Genomic DNA, 18,718 nt, shown 5'->3' with positions numbered 1-18,718 from the left:
GTGTGCGAGATCTTGTTTGGAATAAGTGCAGAGGGGGATCTGAAATGCCATTTTCCTGGTGAGTTGTGGAATTTGGTGTCAAAGGGGAAAAAGGATAATGATCTTAGCTTGGGGCTAGATGTCCTGCAGGTGCAGCCTGGGCTTTCGCTGTCTCAGTAGTCCTGCCTTGAGACTGAAGAAAGTCTTGCCTCATTGAACAAGTGCCTCTGTCTCTGTCCTTGAAAGGTTGATGTATTGTTGGATGTTTTAGATAAACTACTGAACTGAGGAAATCAGGATCTGTATTTCAAACACTGCTAAAAATAGATGTCTTTTTCTGCTGTGAGGCTTTGACGGCTAGCTTGTCAAGTTTTTAAGGCAGGAATAGGAGTTGCACATTTCTTTAAAAACACAAAAACCCTTTTGAAGATGTTGCTCTGGTTCCAGCTTCAGAGTGATGAAGCAAAGTCTTCAGCTCTTCAATGTACAAATTTCATAACCAATAGCTGTCACTGGCCCACCCTGTTTCTCATCAGAAAATAAGCTTTTATTCAGCTCATGGATGTGAGAACTGTAGCAAAAATGGAAAGTTGGCATTCTGAACAGTTTCTAAGGGCAAGGTATTTTTTCTTCTGCCTGTTGCAGTGGCATATGGTCCTTGAAAAGGCACCTGCCACGAGTCCAGGTGACCTTGGTTACTGCAGGAAAGCAGCTCACGAAGTGGCAAGTCAGCATGATGAAAGATTATTGGGAGATTAGCATAATAAAAACTGCATGCTCTGCTGAGGAGGATCAGAATGGGTTTAGGATGTTTATAATTTAGACTGCTGCACTTGTGTTTTTGTACAGCATGGACACAGATCTTACTCAAAGGGCTTTGCTAGGCCCATTGATGCTGTTATGAAGCAGGTTAATAATGCTGAAGGATAGAAGCCAGCTAGCTAAATCCTTAAGCATTTTAGATTAGGGTTCCTTAGCACCAAGGTATGTAAGACATTCTAGTGAGCAATTTTAGCTTTTCTTTTTTTCCTATATTTTGATTACTTCTATTGCCTCCTTTCCTGCTCCAGCCTGCAGAGAGAAGAAGAGCAAATGAAGGAACCTGCAGTGCAGAGGTGGCTGTAGCAGTTTTGCTACCAGAGGTGGAGCTGCCCTTCAAGTGGATTTGGGGGCGGGTTGGGCATCTTTCTTCTCTGGATTAAGGGTGCACTAGGAGCCTGTGTTACAGAGAAGCTGTTCCCAAGATCCTCTGAAGATGTCTGCAGTGGTACATGTGCCAACAGGAATGCTCATCCTCTCCTGGAGAACTAATAACCCTGCAGTGGCTGCAGCACAGACTTGTACAAAACCAGCTCCCTTCCTTTTGCTTTTGCAAAGTGTGACTGAGTTTCATCTCTGAGGTTTCTTCCTTACTTCCTACAATAAGGACCTGGCTTCCCTTCTGCAGCACAGGCACGTGTGAATTTCTGTGGTTCCAGCCTGGCTGGTTTGTGTTTGCCAGAGTTGATTAGACAGAGTAGTGATTAGGCTCTCCAAATAATCCACCTCCAGTTAATAAAATGTTGCTGGAACCCTGAAAGAGCTGAGGAACATTGGCTCTGTCATTCATTTTTTTTTTTGAGTAATTTGTGTAGCCCTGGCCACTATATTCAGGCAAATGTCAGTGATTGTTTGTGAAAAGCAAGCTTGATCTGTGACTGCAAGTTTGCTTGAGCTGGAGGGAGCTGTTAGGCTGGCAAGTGGACAGGATATCATGTGATCTTTGTTAATCAAATGAACAGATGCAGCCAGAGGAAAGCTACAGCTGTTCCTACAACTCACAAACCAAAAGTTAACATATACTGTTGTGCAAAATACCAGGCCCAAATTCACTGGTGGGTGGGGAAAGCTACTCTTGGAAGATTAAGGAGCAGCAGAGCTGAAGTTAATTGAAATATCTGTGTTTCTTAAATCCCAGATGATGTGTTTTTTTAAGTAAATTGAGGGGGAGATTGTACAAACCAGCAGTCTATTGTTTTGCATCAGCATGTCAGTTGGCTGCTGGTGAAGCAGTAATAGATAAATTGCGTAGTGATCCTGAGAATAGTGCATTGTTCTCACTGTTTGACAGGCCATCAAAATGGCATTTTAGTGTTTTATAAACTCCATTTTTCATAAATGGCTCTTGTCTGTTCAGTTTCTTACTAGGCTGCATGTCCTGCAGCCCTAGGAAGGAGGAGATAGAGCTTTAGAATAAACTGCTTTCAGTAGCTGGCCTGTGCTTCATAAGTCTTTGCAAAACATGTGAACAGGACATTGTACACCTCTTCACTGACTAGCTGAGTGTCCTTAGCTAATGCCTTGTTGTTGCTGACTTAACCACTTCCCAGCTGAATCTCAGCCCAGGTACAATATTTGCTCTTGCAGAGGGATTAATTATTGAAATCCTGGATGGACGCAACTGGAGACGAGCTTTCCAATCCCCTACAAATTGTCTTCCTTGCTTGTGAAGAGGGCAGTAATTCCCTCTGCTAGATGCAAAGAAGCATAGGACACAGCTGCCTTGGAAAATTCATCTTTCTTCAATAATTTAGAAGTTCCCATCACTGTCTCTGGAAGCTCCTGTGCCACTTTGAACACAGCAAGGTACTTGATGTTATTTGCTGTTGTGTTTGAGTCTACAGCATGTCTAGTCAGCAACAAATACTGATCTGGGCTTGAAAAACCTACTTAATGAAAATAGAAATGCTTACATGTGTATGGTCTGTTTCTAATGTCTGCCTTAGATTTTTTTCAGCTTTCCAAGAAGCCAAGTATTTACTTTTTCTATGGTTTGTTGTCTGCAAATAGGCCCTAGAAACTGTTTTCCTCCCGAAGCAGTTTTGAAATGGGAAAGCAAGCTGAGGAATAGAATTGGAGCAAACTGCAAGGACAGTCATACTCATCAGAGCTGGGGTCTATCTAGCAGTGCTCTCATTCACACAGCTCTGATGGTGAGGAGTGTAAGGACAGGATGGTGCCTGTGTGGCATCATGCTTTCCTGACGCTGCTCCTTTGCTTCAGAATCTTAACAGGGTTAAGGTTGCTCCTGGATCCTCATCCAACAGCTGCCAAAAGCCTTTTTCCCTGTGAATGTGTGTAATCCTGTGATTCAATTCATATTGGTGATTACCAGAGCCATCTTGAATCTTCTGTTAACTGGGGAAATGCTTCACCTTATTTTAAATTTGCTGTCTGATCATTAACTGGATACTATTTTGTGTCTTAAAACAGAATGAAAAGTTAATCTCTCTCTGCTTTGTACCACTTAGGTTTTCTGCACTTCTCTCTCTGGATATCTCTTGTGCCCTTGTGCCCTTTCTCTTCTTCCCTTCTTTTTTCCACTGCTTCTCTTATTTTCCCCCCCATTCTCTTCCCCACCCCACCCCCCCACCGCTTTTCTTTCCCTCCTTATTTTTCTCCTCCTGAAGAATTTTTATTCCATATTTTTTATTCCATATGTTTTCTACCCCTCAGGTGCAAGCTGTTCCCTACCTCTAAGTATAATTGTTGCCTTTCTGGGCAGGTGGCTGGACTGTTCTATCCTTATGGTGCATTCTGGTTTGAGCTCAGTGCTGCTCTGCCCATAATGGGCTGCACTGGGTTCTGGTTGAGGAAAATGCAACAGCACAGATGAGTTCTTATTTGGGAATTGGCCTGACTCCTTATCAACACAAACCACCTTGGTAGCTTTTAGACAGAGCCACCATTTGGACGTGTGAGGGGGTCTAAAACAACACCAGGAGTTCACTGCTTTACCTGCTGCTTTTATCTCATCCACCTATTTTTCCCAGGCATCTGGCACAGGACGTTTGGGGACAGAAGAGCTTCATTCACCCACAGTCACATCCCTGTCTTTGACCATGAGCCGCCCTGAGTCTCAAAAGACTGGGACTGGTGGGAAGAATGCTGATTCTCCTCCAAAACAAGTTATCTTCAGAAAAAGCACCCGTGACAAAGCTGTGAGTACAGTAATAATGGGCTTATTTAGGTTTGAGTTTTACTGTAGTCAGACTGAAGACTTATTAGAAAGCTCCTTCCTGCCCCCTTTATTTTGTTCTGAAGAAGGAGCGTGACCCGTATTACTACTGAGTTTGAGGAGATGATGTAAGCAGTTTTTAGGGCAAACTTTTCATGTGTTATAATACAAGACAAGGCAGCTTACCTCACTCTCCTCCTGGGTTGTACTTCTACTGATAAGTGTTCAAAACAAACCTGATTCATTGTCTTTCCAACCTGACAGCACCAAAAATCTTTAAATCTACACTTCTTTATTCCATGCACAAGTATTTGTGTTGTACCTTTGGGAGTTGGTCTAGATCAAGTCTTCAGTTCTGATGTCCTGCAGGTGAATAATCCTGTCGAGTCTGGTGGGGGTGGCATGTTTGCTGGAAAAAAAAATTCCACTTAAAATGGAATTGTTCTGATCTCTGCAAAATTTATAGCTCTGTGATGTGTGTCCCCCTTCCCTCAACAACCACAAACATTTTATTGTTCAACTGTGGTCATCCTGTCCCCACAGCTGACCATCTACCTGGGAAAGCGGGACTACATTGACAACATAGGGAATGTAGAACCTGTAGGTAAGTCCACGAGGTTATGTGCTGCTCTTCCTGCTCTCAACCCTGTTTTTATCTATGTTAATCTTCATTTTTCCCCTTTCTTTCAGATGGTGTTGTATTGGTGGATCCTGCTATTATCAAGGGGAAAAAAGGTTTGAGGTTTTATGCAATGTATTTCTCAGAAATTGTCTTTCTGAGTGAGATGCTAAGGTAGAACCTTTGAAGGGTACAAATGTACCTCTCTGCCTCAGTGAATGGGCTTCTTATCAATGTTGTCTGTTGTTACACGTGGGATGAGTCCTCACTGGGTTATGCAAGTGTTGAAATGAGTTCCCATGTCTCCCTGAGGCAGAAGGTGTCCCCATCTCAGCCTGGCCCCACCATTTTCCTGCTGCCTGTTTCACCTGTGCTGTGCTTCTTGCCAGTGTTTGTGTCGCTGACGTGCGTGTTCCGCTACGGCCAGGAGGACATCGACGTGATCGGCCTCGCCTTCCGCCGGGACCTCTTCTTCTCCAGGGTCCAGGTGTACCCGCCTGCTGACAAGCCAGAGTCTCTCACCCTCTTGCAGGAATCTCTGCTAAAGAAGCTGGGCAAAAATGCTTATCCCTTTTTCTTTACAGTAAGTGTTTCGGAAGAGCCTCTGATTCTCTTCTTGTTTGTAGTTACCAGGCTGCTGAGGCCTGGTGATGAACTGAAGATGGGAATTTATAGTGAATTCATGTTCTGCAAGTTCCAATTTTGAGTGACAGATGGTGTTACCAGTGTTTTTCTTACTTCTTGCAATCCTGAGAGGTAAAGTGCAAGAAGATCTAACTGAGCAGTGATCACACCACTGTGAGAAGTGCTTTCTTAAAAAAGGCAAGGGAATTTGCAATGGCTTTATGCTAGCAACAGCCCATATATTCTTGCCTTCCTGTTCCTGAGGAGCTGGAATATTTTTTACCATTGCCCCAGTGCCAAATCCTTTTCCTTTAAAAACTTTGGATCAAATAAGGAGATGAAAAGGTCTTTGACAGCTGATGACAAATGACAGCTGACTGCCAAATTCTAACAGGAAATCCTTCCAGTACTCTCACTCATATGTCTGTCTTCATGTTCCTGAGGAAGATTCACATTGCGCATGGACTTTTTTTTTCTTGACTTTTAAAGTATTTTTGGAAGAAAGAGATTTGTTCATGCAAGGCAAGTATACTAGCCAGAATTCCAAAGGGTTACAGCATTACAGTGAATGATCCCTTGTCTTCAGGACTGCTTTTGTGAGCACTATGTTACCTAAAACATCTGTGTACTATTGGTTTGGGGCATTTCCTCTTCTTCCTCCCACAGTTTCCAGATTACCTGCCTTGCTCAGTCTGTCTGCAGCCTGCACCTCGTGATGTTGATAAGGTGAGGCCAGTGGGACATTTGTGCTTATAAGGGTTAAGGAAAGTCAGATGGAAAAAAAAAACATGGGAATTTGTTTAACTTGAGAGTAGGAGAAGGTGATACTGATTTTACAAATGTCAGGAACTAAGGGCTACAATTATGTGTCACAAATTGGAGTTGAAATTCTCAGAATAAGAAAGAGAATCCAAACAAATAGCAGCAAGACTACAAAATCTGCAGTGTTGTAGCTTCTTTAAGACTATCACATGATTTGTGGTTTGGCTGCACATAAAATGATTGTGGCTGTGAGGCTACATGAAAGAAAAGGAGACCGAGTGCCTAAAATCTCACAGATTGCTATAAATAACATGTGTTGAGACCTGCCCTGAATTAAATGCAGAGAAGACCTGGCTTGTACATATGAGTAAACAGAACAAAAAACCTGTTGTAAAAGTTGCTAAATAATTATATGTTCTGCAAGATTTCTGATACTGTTAAAAATATTCCTTTTATACTTGACTAGATGCTTGTCTGGACAGCAGAACTGGGCGATCAGCCAGGCAAAGTGGGATGAGGGTTGTAGAACCTAGTGCAAAAGGGATAACCTGTGTCTTATGCCAGGGAATGATACTCTAGCAAAAATGTCTCTGTAGAGAATTAGCTGGGACTCACACAGGTGCCCCATGATGCTATAAACCTGATAAAGCAAAGGTTAGCTTGACATGATCACTTCCACTCCTTAGATGCTGGTTTTGGCATTACAAAGCCAACTCAAAATTCAGTTCAGAAACCTAGGGTGGGCCAGGCAGTGCAGCACACTGGGCAGTCTTATGATGTGACCTTTCCAGCACTGGTCTCACAGGAAGCCTTTCAGGAGAAGGGATGGCATCTCCCAGAGGCTGGGATTAAGTCTCATTTATCAGAAGCACTGTAGAACAGGTGAATGTGCCAACACCAGTTGTCAGGGATGTCTGTGACAGTGGTGGGAGGCCAGAATAATTTGCAGCTGGCAGGAGTCTGCCAGTTTCTGGTGTGCAGAAAGATACTGAAACATCTGCAGATGTTCCTGTCTTCTGATCCTGATTTCACAGTTGTCCTTTCTCTGTCTGGCAGACTTGTGGGGTGGACTTTGAGGTGAAAGCTTTCTCAACAGAAAATGTGGAAGAGAGAATTCATAGGAGGTAACAGGATGTGTCTCTCTTCAGCTTTGCCTTAAGGGGATGGGTGGTCCAGTGATGCACCTGGGTTGTTTGTTCAGCTTTGCCCCCTTGTCAGTGACTTCCTGGGTGTAAGCACACAGGAATGCAGAGCTCTGGCCTCTGCCAAGCACTGGGTGTCACCATGGTGTCCTCTGCTCCTTCCCAGGAACTCTGCACGTCTGCTGATCCGTAAGGTGCAGTATGCTCCGGAGAAGCCAGGACCCCAGCCTTGTGCAGAGACCACCTGGCAGTTCTTCATGTCCAACAAGCCCCTGCACATGAAAGCCTGCCTCAGTAAAGAGGTGAGGGGGGTTTGCCCTGGGGCTGGGGGCATCGTGGTACCTGCAGGCCAATGGGCATTTGCTGCTTTCTCAGCTGAGACTGACTTGTCCCAGCACTCAAGGGCTTGAATGTCATTTCTGTCAGTGGCTACTGCTAGGGGTGGTTGAAGCCCTGCCAAACACATTTGAAGTCATTGAAAGAGGGGTCATGAATCGCTGGGAGGGGTCATTTCCCCTGTCTGGCCACTGTGAGGTGTGATCTGGGGGAACTAGAGGGGTTAAGGCTCAGAAGAAGTCTCCTGGCTGGATTTCTGAGCATCACATTCCTTCTAGGTATACTACCATGGTGAGCCCATTCCAGTCACTGTCACCATCAACAACAACACAGACAAAACTGTGAAGAAGATCAAAGTCCAGGGTATGTTTTTACTGTTGCTTGGGATTCTTTGAGTGCAATAGGTCTGAAAGAGACAGAATTTAGTGCTTGTAACAGTTTAAGAAGGCAGCTGGGGATATCGGGAATTTGTCCCTCCCCCTGTTGTTGCTGTTTCTTTGCTATTCATCAAGTGAAGTGCTGTAGCTTTTCTCCTGATTCCTGTGGTTACTTGTATGTCCTAATTTCAGGCACCAGATTTTCCCCTATAGAAAAAGAGAAGGGGTCTGGCTCCTGCAGTGGGCAGTGCAGGTGTGGGAAAAGTGGGGGAAAGGCACCCTTATTGGGAGGTCAGTGGGAAGGGCTCCTGTCAGCGTGATGCTCCTGCTAACTGTGAATGTGCCTAGATAGCACACAGCTTTGCCTGGCATTGCAGAAACCTCTGCCAGCAACAGTGTCATTGCTCCTGAGGAAGCTGAGGGCAGGGGCTGAGCTTCATTGTGTGTTTTATATGTGACACTACACGTTTTCATCCCACCAGCTGCAGAGCTGGAGAACACAGTCTGAGAGACAAAGGATGGGAAAGAGAAAAGAAGGCAGGGAGAGACCAAAATGGCTGAGGCTCCTTCTGTTGTCTCCAAATCAAGGCCAGGTGCCTTTTAGGGAAGACAGACTTTGGCCATTGGTGTGCTGTTGGTCTCTGTCCAAGTCAGGCATTCTGTCCTGATGGTCCCTTCAGGCTCTAAATGGATGGGGTTTTCTGCTTTCTTCACCATGTTTCCCATTCGTGGGACTTGGGGTGGGGGCAACTGTGTTGTTTGTGGTGCATGCACACCCCTGAGTGTCTGCTTTCTTCTTTCTCCCTCAGTGGAGCAGGTGGCCAATGTGGTGCTGTACTCCAGTGACTTCTACACCAAAGTGGTGGCTGCTGAGGAAGCACAGTGAGTGAATGCTCCTGCTCCTTCACACCTTTTAATTACCCTCATCATCAGTGATGAGAGGTTCTCATACTTAGTCTGTCTCCTGCTGATAGAGTTTTCTGTCCTCTTGCCTTGTGTGTGCCACACCACTCATACTCTTTAGATGCAGCTTTTCACAGAGCAGCAGAGATCCTCAAGTTTTTTCAGAAAATGGGGATGTTGCAGAAGAGGTTTGAAGAGTAATTACCTGCTAGACAAACTTAGTGGTGGCAGCAGTAAGTTCCCAATTGCTGGGAATCTTTAAATAGAGATGCAGCACTTGTCTGAAAGGTGCTGCTGTTTGACTGGAGTCATGGATACTCCTGCTTGAGCAAGAGCATTTCATTTGGTTTCTTCTGGCCTGACAAACCCCACAGAAACCTGGAGTCTGTAGATGTTATGGAGAACCACTTGCTTCTCTTCACTGTACTGGCAGTGCAGCTCTGAACCCCACACTGTGAGGAGGGCTGGGCATACCCAGGTGCTTTATATTTGTCTGGTGTTGTGCTCTGTAGCTTAGGGACATGTTTTCCATTCAGTATTGGTGTTCTCAACTAGGATTCATTTTGTCCAAATTCAGAGCTTTGCAGCACAGAGGGTGTGGCAGTCGGGGAGGTGTAGATTAGATATTAGGAAAAATCAATGTGGCACTTAGGGACATGGTTCACTGGTGGCCTTGGCAGTGTTGGGTTAGTGGTTGGACTTGATAATCTTAAAGGGCTTTTCCAGCCTAAGCCATTCCATTATTCTGTGGTTTTAACCTACTTTTCTGCTTTAATGTGAAATTAGGCATTTTCTATAAGTGCTTGTTTTTCTTGTTGATTAGAAAGGGAATTTTGCTGACTAGATTAGAGGTGGACATCTGTATTGTTGACAACTGAATTTGCAGAGATAAATTCCTCTCCTTTTGGGCAGCTTTGTAACCTGTTTGGAAAGTCTCCTAGTTGGGTGTGTAACAAACCACACTTCCCTTCTTATTTTCAGTGAAAAGGTGCTGCCAAACAGTAGCCTGACCAAGACACTGACAGTTCTGCCCTTGCTTGCAAATAACCGGGAGACACGGGAAATAGCTCTGGATGGAAAACTGAAGGATGAGGACACCAACTTGGCTTCTAGTACCATGTGAGTGGAGTTTTAAATGGTTCCAGGTAGTAGGAGAGTTAGAGAGAGGAGGGGAGCATGGAGGAGACACTTCCCTCAGGACTTTGTTGTGCCCAGATGGATACATATGGCACCATTACTAATGCCACGATTTTCCTTCAGGGTGAACAGGGACCACAGATCTGGAGTGGTATTGGCTGCACCTGAGGCTTGCCTGCCCTCCCACTTCCAGGGTGTTCCCCTTGTTCTTGCTCCAGGTGTGTGTTGTTGCTATACTGCTGTGCCACCTCACCCTGCTCTCTGTTTTCTCTGGCAGCATTAAGGATGGAATAGACAAGACAGTGATGGGGATTCTGGTTTCCTACAAGATCAAAGTGAAGCTCACCGTTCCAGGGTAAGTGTAACACACTTTTTGCTACATCTGCCTGGAGTTAAGGGAGGGGAATGTGTTTGTCATTGATGGGTGAGGAGAGACCAGAACAGTCCACCCCAAGAGAAAGGGCACATGTTAGAGGATATGAGGCTCCCTGTAAAGCATAAATTGCCTGGAAAACAGCCTTGGCCTTTCCATAGCACTTGTCCTGAGCCAAATGGTTTGTGTTACTCTCCTTAGATACCATATAACTTCATGGTTGAAGTAGGAACCTCTGGTTTGCATCGCAATTTTTGTTTCAAAGCTATAACCTAGCTTTGAAACTTTGTGAGAAGTGAGGGGAAACTTGGTGTGAACCTCTTCTGTTGGCATGGCTGTTCTCCCAGAGCAGAAGGTGAGAAGCAGAATGTGCCTGAGAGTCATAAATACTGTAGCTCAGGTTCTGTACTCAGTCAGTACAGAACCTTTCTGGGTTTCTGGGTAAAGCTGATGTTATCAACATGAGTTAGATCCAGGATACAGTGCAAAAAAAGGACCAGGATTGTGACTCTCAGTTGATGCTAGTCACCATTTACCGTTGTATTTCATTTATCTATGCTTCATGCTACTGTAAAAACGCATCAAAGATTTGTCTAAACTGTGATAAAATACCTGCTGCTTTCTGTGGTCATCCACTTGCCTTTTGGCTCTTGGAAAAGAGGCCATACCCAATACTTGGTCAGGAGTTCAAAAACTAAACTCTTTGTCCATGGGAATGACATGAAAAAGTAAGGCTACCTTTTTTAGAAACAAGTTCAGTTGAATGTGTGGCAAGTAGAGAACAGTACATGAGGAAAGTTACTTCAGTAGTCCACCAATTAAACAGCAGTTGCTGGAGCACCAGAATAGAGAGACATTAAACATTCTTTGTTTTTCTCCTTCTTTTCTTTTGTAGCATACTGGGAGACCTCACTTCCAGGTAAATGTCATCTTCCTTTTCAGACCATGCGGTTCTAGTTGTTAGTTCATCTCTTTATTCTCTTTATTTATTGCCATTCTCACCTCCCTAAAAAAAGCAACTGTCCCTTAAGCTGTTAGAAGCAAGTAGTTTGTGGTTCTCCTGTGAAAATTAAGCTATTACAAAAATATCTTTTGATTTTATATACATGCAAGTACATTCAGCACACAATAAACCCAGTCTATGTAAGTGAATATGCCTGGGATATTTATGGAGAAATTTGAGCTTAAATTTTTTTGAGAGGAAAATTATTATTAGAAAAATATGAAAGAATGGGTGAAGCTGGAGCTGAGGGCTCAGGCTGGCCTAAGAAGGAAGGAGGCTGAACCAGGCATGTTTGTGGAGCTGTGGATCTGATGCATTCTTTCTTCTCCCTAAAGTGAAGTGGGCACAGAGCTGCCATTTCGTCTCATGCACCCCAAACCTGAGGAAAAGAACCCAGCAGGTCAGTTACACCTGGTTTTTGCCTTTGTTCATTAACAGGCTCTGGTGAGATCTCACCATTGTAAGGCTTAGAGTGATTTGTGCTACAGGAAGCCTTCAGAGCCTACAAGGCTCCAGTATGGAGCTGTTCTGTGTGGTTGTGTGTCTATATATGTGTGTGTGTGTGTGTAGCAACCTCCAGGCACTAAATAACAGAGAGCAGGGATGCAAAGATGGGAGAAAATGGAAAAGAATCATGTTCCCTTTCATCTTTCATGTATGGAATCACAGCTCAGAGAACAGGGGTTTTAGGAAGCTCTGCACAGTTAAATCTTATGACTGCAGTGCAGAAGATCCCATATGAATCTGTCAGCAATTCCTAGCCAGATTGCAGTATAAGCAAAAAATAAAAAATCTGACACAGAAAATACCTAACATACATCAGCATTGTACAAAGCCAAATACTTTTAAGCAAAGTGAAGAGGTGATAAAACCACTGATGATTCTTGAGTCCCTGTTACTTGATGTGGCATTTGCCATGGTGTCTGTGATGTGGCCTTCTTGTTCAGTGGTTATCCAAAAGCAAAATCTCTTCAGTGTTAGGTCTCTGTGTGGAAGTGAGGGACCTCTGTAACAGTGTGAGGAGCAAGCCTTACCCAGGCATCTTGGGCTTGGGATGAGATGCCAGAGGCTGTCAGAGCATGCTCCCACTTCCTCAGACCTGGCTGGCTCAGTTCACCAGTGGTGAGCACCAGAGATTGCAAGGTGCTCACATTAAATCAGAAGCTCCTGTACAGCATCTGAAGTCTCTCCTGACCACCAGACAGGCCAGCCCTTTCCTGCTGGGGCTTTTACAGATGAGCCATTTTGTCCTACTCTCTATACTGGGACAAAGTTTAGTGGGCTTCAAACAAAAGCCATGGCTGCTTTTGTGCTCGTTTTTCTTTCTTTCATTTTCTCTTTGTGCCCAAACTGACCTAAAGTGCTGTTTCTAAGAACATGAAACTTTCACATTGAAGTGACAGTGGAATCTTTGAGAAGAGTTATCCCGAGATAAATGCTTTGGTCTATACTGGAAGCATTAGAAAGGGGTGACTTGAGTCCTTACTGTGTGAAGTTGGAGGAATCAAGTGTGAGCAATGAGAAGAGAGCTGGTGATCCACTCTACACTCAGATGCTCTGGCTGGGAATCAGCCAGATTCCCAGCTAATTATGGATGTGCTGGAGTGGGCAAAGGTAGCTTTTATCTCTCCTCTAACAGTTGCACTACAGGAAACTCATTTTCCCTGGGAAAGCCCCTGCTGTGAGCAGTGCCAGCACATTCTCTTGGCACAGAAGTGGTGGAGGCTGGGATGGCACTGGTGATCCCAGGAGTGTGGCTGGTGAGGGCCATCTAGTGCCTCTGGGCAGCTCAGGAGCTTTCATGGACACCAAGGAAAACTTGGAAGCTTCTAACAAGGCTCATCCAAAGGTTTAGGCAATTGTAAGGAGTTTTACATTTTTAGAATGGTGTGAATTTTTTTGCATTACTTTTTTGGTGTTAAAAATGCCAACAACCCCTTTTTATTACTTTATACTTTTGGCAGAAGCATTTGTAATATGAGGAAAAATGGAAGTCAGGCAATTCTCCCTTCTAAGATAATTTCAAAGGAGGGATGATGTACTCCTTTATACAGTACACTCAAAAGGATGTGGGCAGAGACTTTACCAGGAAAATGGAGACCTGCAACATTTCTCAGATCACTTCCCCCAGCACATCCTCTTACCAGAGGCACAGCCCACATGTTGTTTGCTACATCAAAGTCTTCTAGAAGCCTGCTGTCAGAAGTGTCAGCTATGTTCCATGCATTTTTTACAGATGGAAATACCAGGTTTCTTATAAACTGAAAAAAATGCAGGTAATTTCAGGAGCTCTCCCATGGGAAAGCCCTGCAAATGGTTAACACAGGAAGTAAATGCTTTCTCTTAAAAACAGAAACTCTAACACAACAGAGAATTCCTCTGAAGCCTGAATAGCTGACTTGAAAACTGTGCTGGAATGTGGTGTCTGAGCTTATTACAGGGAATAAAACAGTCTCACATATGAAGCTGGTAAACTGAAACACTTTTCAGCTTTATTGGTTGGTAGTTTTCCATGCACTGTGCTTTATCACTTTTCCCAGTTGTGAGTTCAGGCTTTTTAATTTTTTCTTCTACCACTTTAGCTCATGAACTCTGAGAAACATAATGTGTTTCATTAGTGAAATGCCATCTAATTTGGAATCAAGCAAACCCAGGCTTAATTGTAGAGATGGAGCTTCAACAAACAGTGTTTGGAATCTCAGAGGTCCCAAAAGATGGAATTTTTCTTTGTTGGCTTGTTCAGAGCCTCTGCAGTGAGTGTAGGCAGAGGTGCATGCACAGGGAGTTTTGAGATCTCTCCTTATCTTCTTTTTCCATTCCCTTTTGTTTTTATTGATGAGCCAGTAGTGACCAATTTGCCTACTGCACCTTCCTGCTCACTTGACTGTCTTAAGGCACAGCTGGAAGAACAGAAAGAAGTCAGAGCAACCATCTTATGGAGTTAGAGCTGGAGTGGGATTAAAAAATGCCACACATTGTGATTTATTTTGCAGTGGGGGAATATCCTTTTCTCTAGCCAAGGTGATTTATGGCAGAACTAACATGTGTAGCATCAATGCATTTAATCATGCAGGGCTGACTGGAGCACAGGGAACCTCAGAGACATAAGAGCTTCCCAAGAACATGAGGCAATATTTTCAGGGCCAAGCTAGGGCAAGTATGAGCAAGTGCTGTGTGCTCTGTTTCACAGCAGATGGCTTTGCCCTCTCTAGCTGTCTGTGAGCAAGCTCTGAAGCATTCATCACTCAGTAAACAGCAGGTCTGTCACAGTGCATGGCCATTGCAGATTGCTTGGTCTTTCTTCCCTGTGCCTGCAGGAGACAGAAAAAAAGCAGCTTGCTACCTTTGCCTCCCTGTGTTTATCACTTCCTTCTCTTGATCTTCTGCTAGGCCAGGATTTGCATGTTTCATGTGTGCTGGTTTTGTGACTGTTTCTGGACCCATGTGGTTCACATGTGGTTATTTTTAGGCAAAGCAGCTCCTGTCATGTTGGCAGTCTGTCTGTTCCGCCTGTTGACAAAAAATGTGTAAGGAGCTCTTTCTTTTAAAGATAGAGTCAAACTGGGCTATGTCTCTTCATGCTTCCAACCTTTCCTGGTCAGCAGTTAGCCCAGAAGTTCCTGCTGAGTTTTCCTCAAGGCTGTGGTCTCAGCATGAATTCTTTGGTCTGGGGTTTTCCTGCCAATCTTCTGATGTTTGATGTTTTGTGGGCTTATGTCTTGGACACTGGCCTTTGTTTTGGCTGTTGTTCAACAAATGGTCATTTATCTGCTCCCTGATTAAACTTGCACAAAAGGGCTGTTTTCAAGAAACCCAGGAATGCTTTATCCCTCTAACAGTGAAATAAAGCAATACTTGCCCTGTTTTGGTATTGTGACTTTCAGAAATTAGGACATTTTAAAGCATTGAATGTCTTGGAAAATAACAAAATCCAATCTCTTTTTCTTTTCTCCCCCATCAAGTTAAGAGAGGTTAAATGAAAGTTTATACTGAAAATTGCCACATGTTATGACTTGAACTATATGGAATAATTTCTGTGGCTGCATAATAAAAGCTTCCAGAAAACCCTCCCCTGAGAGGATGATGGTATTCTGGACCCTCATCAATCCCCTCCTATCCCAACCCTCAAAACAATTGCTGGAATGCTAATTAAAAAAGTAAAAGTTACCCATTTTCTGAGAATTTTTCAGTATTATAATATTAAATAAGTCACAGGACAGCCAGAAAACTCTGGAGTGGGTCTAACTTCTGCTAGCATGCAATTGGAGCATGTTGGAGTTAGTGTTGCAGCCTGAAGGTGCAATGGTGCATTTTTGAATGTAATCTTCCATCTGAGGTACATTACAAGCACTACTCTGCTGCCACACTATCTGTGTATTGACTCAGTAATCATTTACCTGACAGTTAAGTCTGTGCCAAATTGAAACAATAGCTATTTCCCCCTCACTCCATTTTGTAAAATCAGTTTCAGATCACTGGTGGGGATCTTGCTCAGCTTCACCCACATCACTGATATCACTGTTCCCATAGTAATGAAAGTGCCTCCAAGAGGGGAAGGAGAGCAGACTAAAGGAGAAAAAATGGAATGAGAATGATGCTTTATATGTTGGAAATTTTAGAAGTTCTAAATATTTCATTTTAAATCCATGTCAATGAAGCATACATGCCCTGAGACTTTCCAGACTTCATCTTGGCTTCTGTCTTGGTCTGGAGGGATTCCATCAGGAGTATCTTTACATGAGCCATCCTTTGAGGCATTTTGGCTGGAGTGGCCCCCTTTGGCACACTTTTAATGCTTCCTTTTCTAGCAGTGTGTGTTGTGGATGGGAAGTCTCCAGGCAGTGAGTTATCCAGTCACTGAAGTGCCCCAGATTTTTGCTTCTGTAGAACAAGGGTGCTTGGCTCCCTGACCCAAAGCCATGAGAAGTAAGCCAGTTAAGTGACTATGCCTTCCTAAAATAACTGTGAGAACAATAAAATCCCTGCAAATACAGTCTTCTGTTTATTTTAGGCTGTGCTGAAACAACTTTCAAGGAGTTCTGCTACTAAGCAGGATTTGTTATAGTGTGGTTAGGAAAGATCCCACTAAAGAAACACAAATGCCAAAAGTCTTGAAACCATTTTTAGGGCAAGATGAAATCAGGAATGTTGCTCCAAAAGCCTTAACCCATCTGATGAGAGATCCCTGAGGTGTTTCTGTACTTTGACCTCTAATTTTAATGCCTTCATGTTTATTGAACAAAAGCATTGTCTTCTCATCTAAGTCTAAGCTGACTTCTTCAATCACAGTGATAGAGCAACTAAAGCTGACATCATGTCATGCAAGCACTGTCAGCTCAGAGTCCAAGTGTGTGCACAGATGTCTCCCACAGCTGTGACCATGAGCAAGTGTAGAAGGGAAAATCTGTCTTTGTTCCTCAGCCCTTCAGATAGCTTGGGCAGCATTGCTGGAATGCTTTTCCATTTGGGAGATCAAGATTTGCCTCATCAGGTGTAGTTTTGCACATTTTGAGACTTTCTGGAATTCTACTTGTACTGCTGCAAATCCTGCTCTTGTCACTGCTCTGACTTGTCAGTCTGCACGTTTTTTGCATTAAACACTTTGCAAGTGTTTTAGCCATCTGCTGTACTGACTACCCAGTGTGTCTCTTTTCCTCCTTTGCTGCATGCTCGTGACTGCAGGGAAGGATGGGTAAGTTTCTTTCAGTACTTCACATTCTAGCTACACTTGTGCATTGACTCTTTTTAAAACTCCTCAAAACTGTCCAGAAATCCCCAGCTGAAAATTCAAAGTGAGCAAGTTACTGTGGCCTGACAAATGACTGCTCTGAGTTAATCAGCAGTGACTGGCCATGTGAAGCTAGATTAAGAGACTGTGTTTTGCCTAACAGCACAAACACACCCAGGAGGGATGTGTTTGTGCTTTATAGCTGGAAGTGTAAGGAATTTATTAGGTTTGACCATGTGTCTCTATTTTAGTATAGAAGGAATAAGGGTGAAATGTTTTGCATTTTATTCCTGAACAAAGCCCTTGCAAGGCTGTTCAGCTAGCTGATAAATATGTATCTGGAATGGACATGATTCAGTTCAGATGAAAAACATCCTCAGTTTGTGCCTTGACTTGCTCAATAAACTGCTTTTCATTTTAGCTAGAATAGCACCTGTGGGAATGTGATCCAAATCACTTTGAGACAAAGGAAACATTACCAGTCTGTTGTGGGCTTCTCTTCTTCATCCTATGTGTTGCCTACAGTCTACTGGTGTAAAAATAGAGTAACATCATTTTGAAAGACCTGTGTTTCTTTCATTACAGCGAAGCAGAGCTTGTATTTGAGGAGTTTGCTCGTCAGAAGCTAAAGAATACACCTGATGAAGAGGACAAGAATTCACCCTCAACTGATGAGTGATTAAAAGAACAGGCTGACAAAGGAGCTGTGTTGTCTGGCTTCAATTACAAATGTAGGACCTAAGTTTCTAGTAATCTGCATGTTCTCAGTTCATACATGGTCTTCCAGGGTCAGCCCTGAGATCAGTGGACATGACATTAGGAGTCTCTATTGCTTGTTACAAGATTCATCTTGAATCGGGCAAACACAACACCTGCTTCTTACTCAAGCTACCAGAGGATGACAGGACATCTGCCATATCATGACTTCTGCTTTCAGGGCTGCCTAATAAAAAGGTTGGTTGCTTTCAGCACTGGTGAGAGCTTAAATGAGGGTTTATGCAGCCTGCCTGGACTTACTCAGTGTCAGTGTCTGTGACTTTGAAGTGCCAGTGAACAAAATCTTAGCCTGGAAGGCTGGCTTGCAGCCATGGGTGATTCATCAAAGTTTCTCAGCAGACTGTGCAAAACTCATTTTATTTCCTTTTGGTTGCTTTTGCGTTGATGCTTTACCAAATTCAGCCAGTGAGTTTTTTCAGTGCTTGCACTGTCCCCATGTGGCTTTTACATTCACTTTCTGTACCATTAAATGTCTCACAGGTTGTCTCCCACAGCACAGACAATGCTGATAAACAGTATTAGCTTTCTAGCAATACGCTTAATAACCAGGTTATTAAAGATGAGATAAATGTGCACTGTCAATGAATTGCTTAAAGCTCCCTATATAGAATGCCAAACAGAAGTACAAGTCCAGACAGAGTCTGTATTTAATCTAGTTTCCTCTAGGCAACTGCTTCAAAAGAAGGTGCAGGAAAATTAAGGAGGAAATTATGGCGCAGCCTTCCCTGAGGAGCCTTTCCCAACATCCATCTGCCAGCAGTTGGTTTATGCTCTAAGAAATGAGATTGCATTCTGCAAACTTTGTTTTTTCTTGTTCATCTGGATATTCTCATTATCCATGTAAATGTCACATATTTTCCTGAATCTCATGTAAGTTTTTGCTGAAGTGAGTTGCATCAGCTAATTACATTTTGCATGTAAAACAACTGGTGTTTTATTTTTTCATTTTTGCTTTAAATCT

At 43.5% G+C, this 18,718-nt stretch overlaps 1 protein-coding gene across 2 annotated transcripts; it reads left to right on the top strand.

The window, feature by feature from the left end:
- Positions 1 to 49: 49 nt before the first annotated feature.
- SAG (S-antigen visual arrestin) lies at positions 50 to 17,680 on the top strand. 2 transcript variants are annotated; one of them, XM_058031638.1, is made up of 16 exons: positions 50 to 2,604; positions 3,792 to 3,959; positions 4,520 to 4,580; positions 4,667 to 4,711; positions 4,985 to 5,178; positions 5,886 to 5,945; positions 7,038 to 7,105; positions 7,290 to 7,425; positions 7,738 to 7,822; positions 8,646 to 8,718; positions 9,721 to 9,858; positions 10,154 to 10,231; positions 11,145 to 11,168; positions 11,588 to 11,652; positions 16,935 to 16,944; positions 17,566 to 17,680. In XM_058031638.1, the coding sequence occupies exons 2-16, from the start codon at positions 3,861 to 3,863 to the stop codon at positions 17,657 to 17,659; spliced, it is 1,230 nt and encodes a 409-aa protein (XP_057887621.1). In that variant the 5' UTR covers positions 50 to 2,604; positions 3,792 to 3,860; the 3' UTR covers positions 17,660 to 17,680. The 2 variants fall into 2 exon arrangements, with proteins under 2 accessions (XP_057887621.1, XP_057887619.1); XM_058031636.1 differs by lacking the exon at positions 16,935 to 16,944.
- The last annotated feature ends 1,038 nt before the right edge of the window (positions 17,681 to 18,718 follow it).

The sequence above is a fragment of the Melospiza georgiana genome, chromosome 10 (assembly GCF_028018845.1).
Source record: "Melospiza georgiana isolate bMelGeo1 chromosome 10, bMelGeo1.pri, whole genome shotgun sequence".
In the NCBI taxonomy this organism is placed as follows: Eukaryota; Metazoa; Chordata; class Aves; order Passeriformes; family Passerellidae; genus Melospiza; species Melospiza georgiana.
The sequence above is the reverse complement of the archived record's forward strand: the minus strand, read 5'-3'. Positions and strand labels throughout refer to the sequence as shown.

Bases quoted from the DNA above. Each gene is read 5' to 3' on its own strand.
- SAG (XM_058031638.1), top strand. From the start codon at position 3,861: ATGAGCCGCCCTGAGTCTCAAAAGACTGGGACTGGTGGGAAGAATGCT. The intron at 3,960-4,519 runs GTGAGTACAGTA...CTGTCCCCACAG, and splicing joins AAAGCACCCGTGACAAAGCT to CTGACCATCTACCTGGGAAA. The intron at 9,859-10,153 runs GTGAGTGGAGTT...TTTCTCTGGCAG, and splicing joins AACTTGGCTTCTAGTACCAT to CATTAAGGATGGAATAGACA.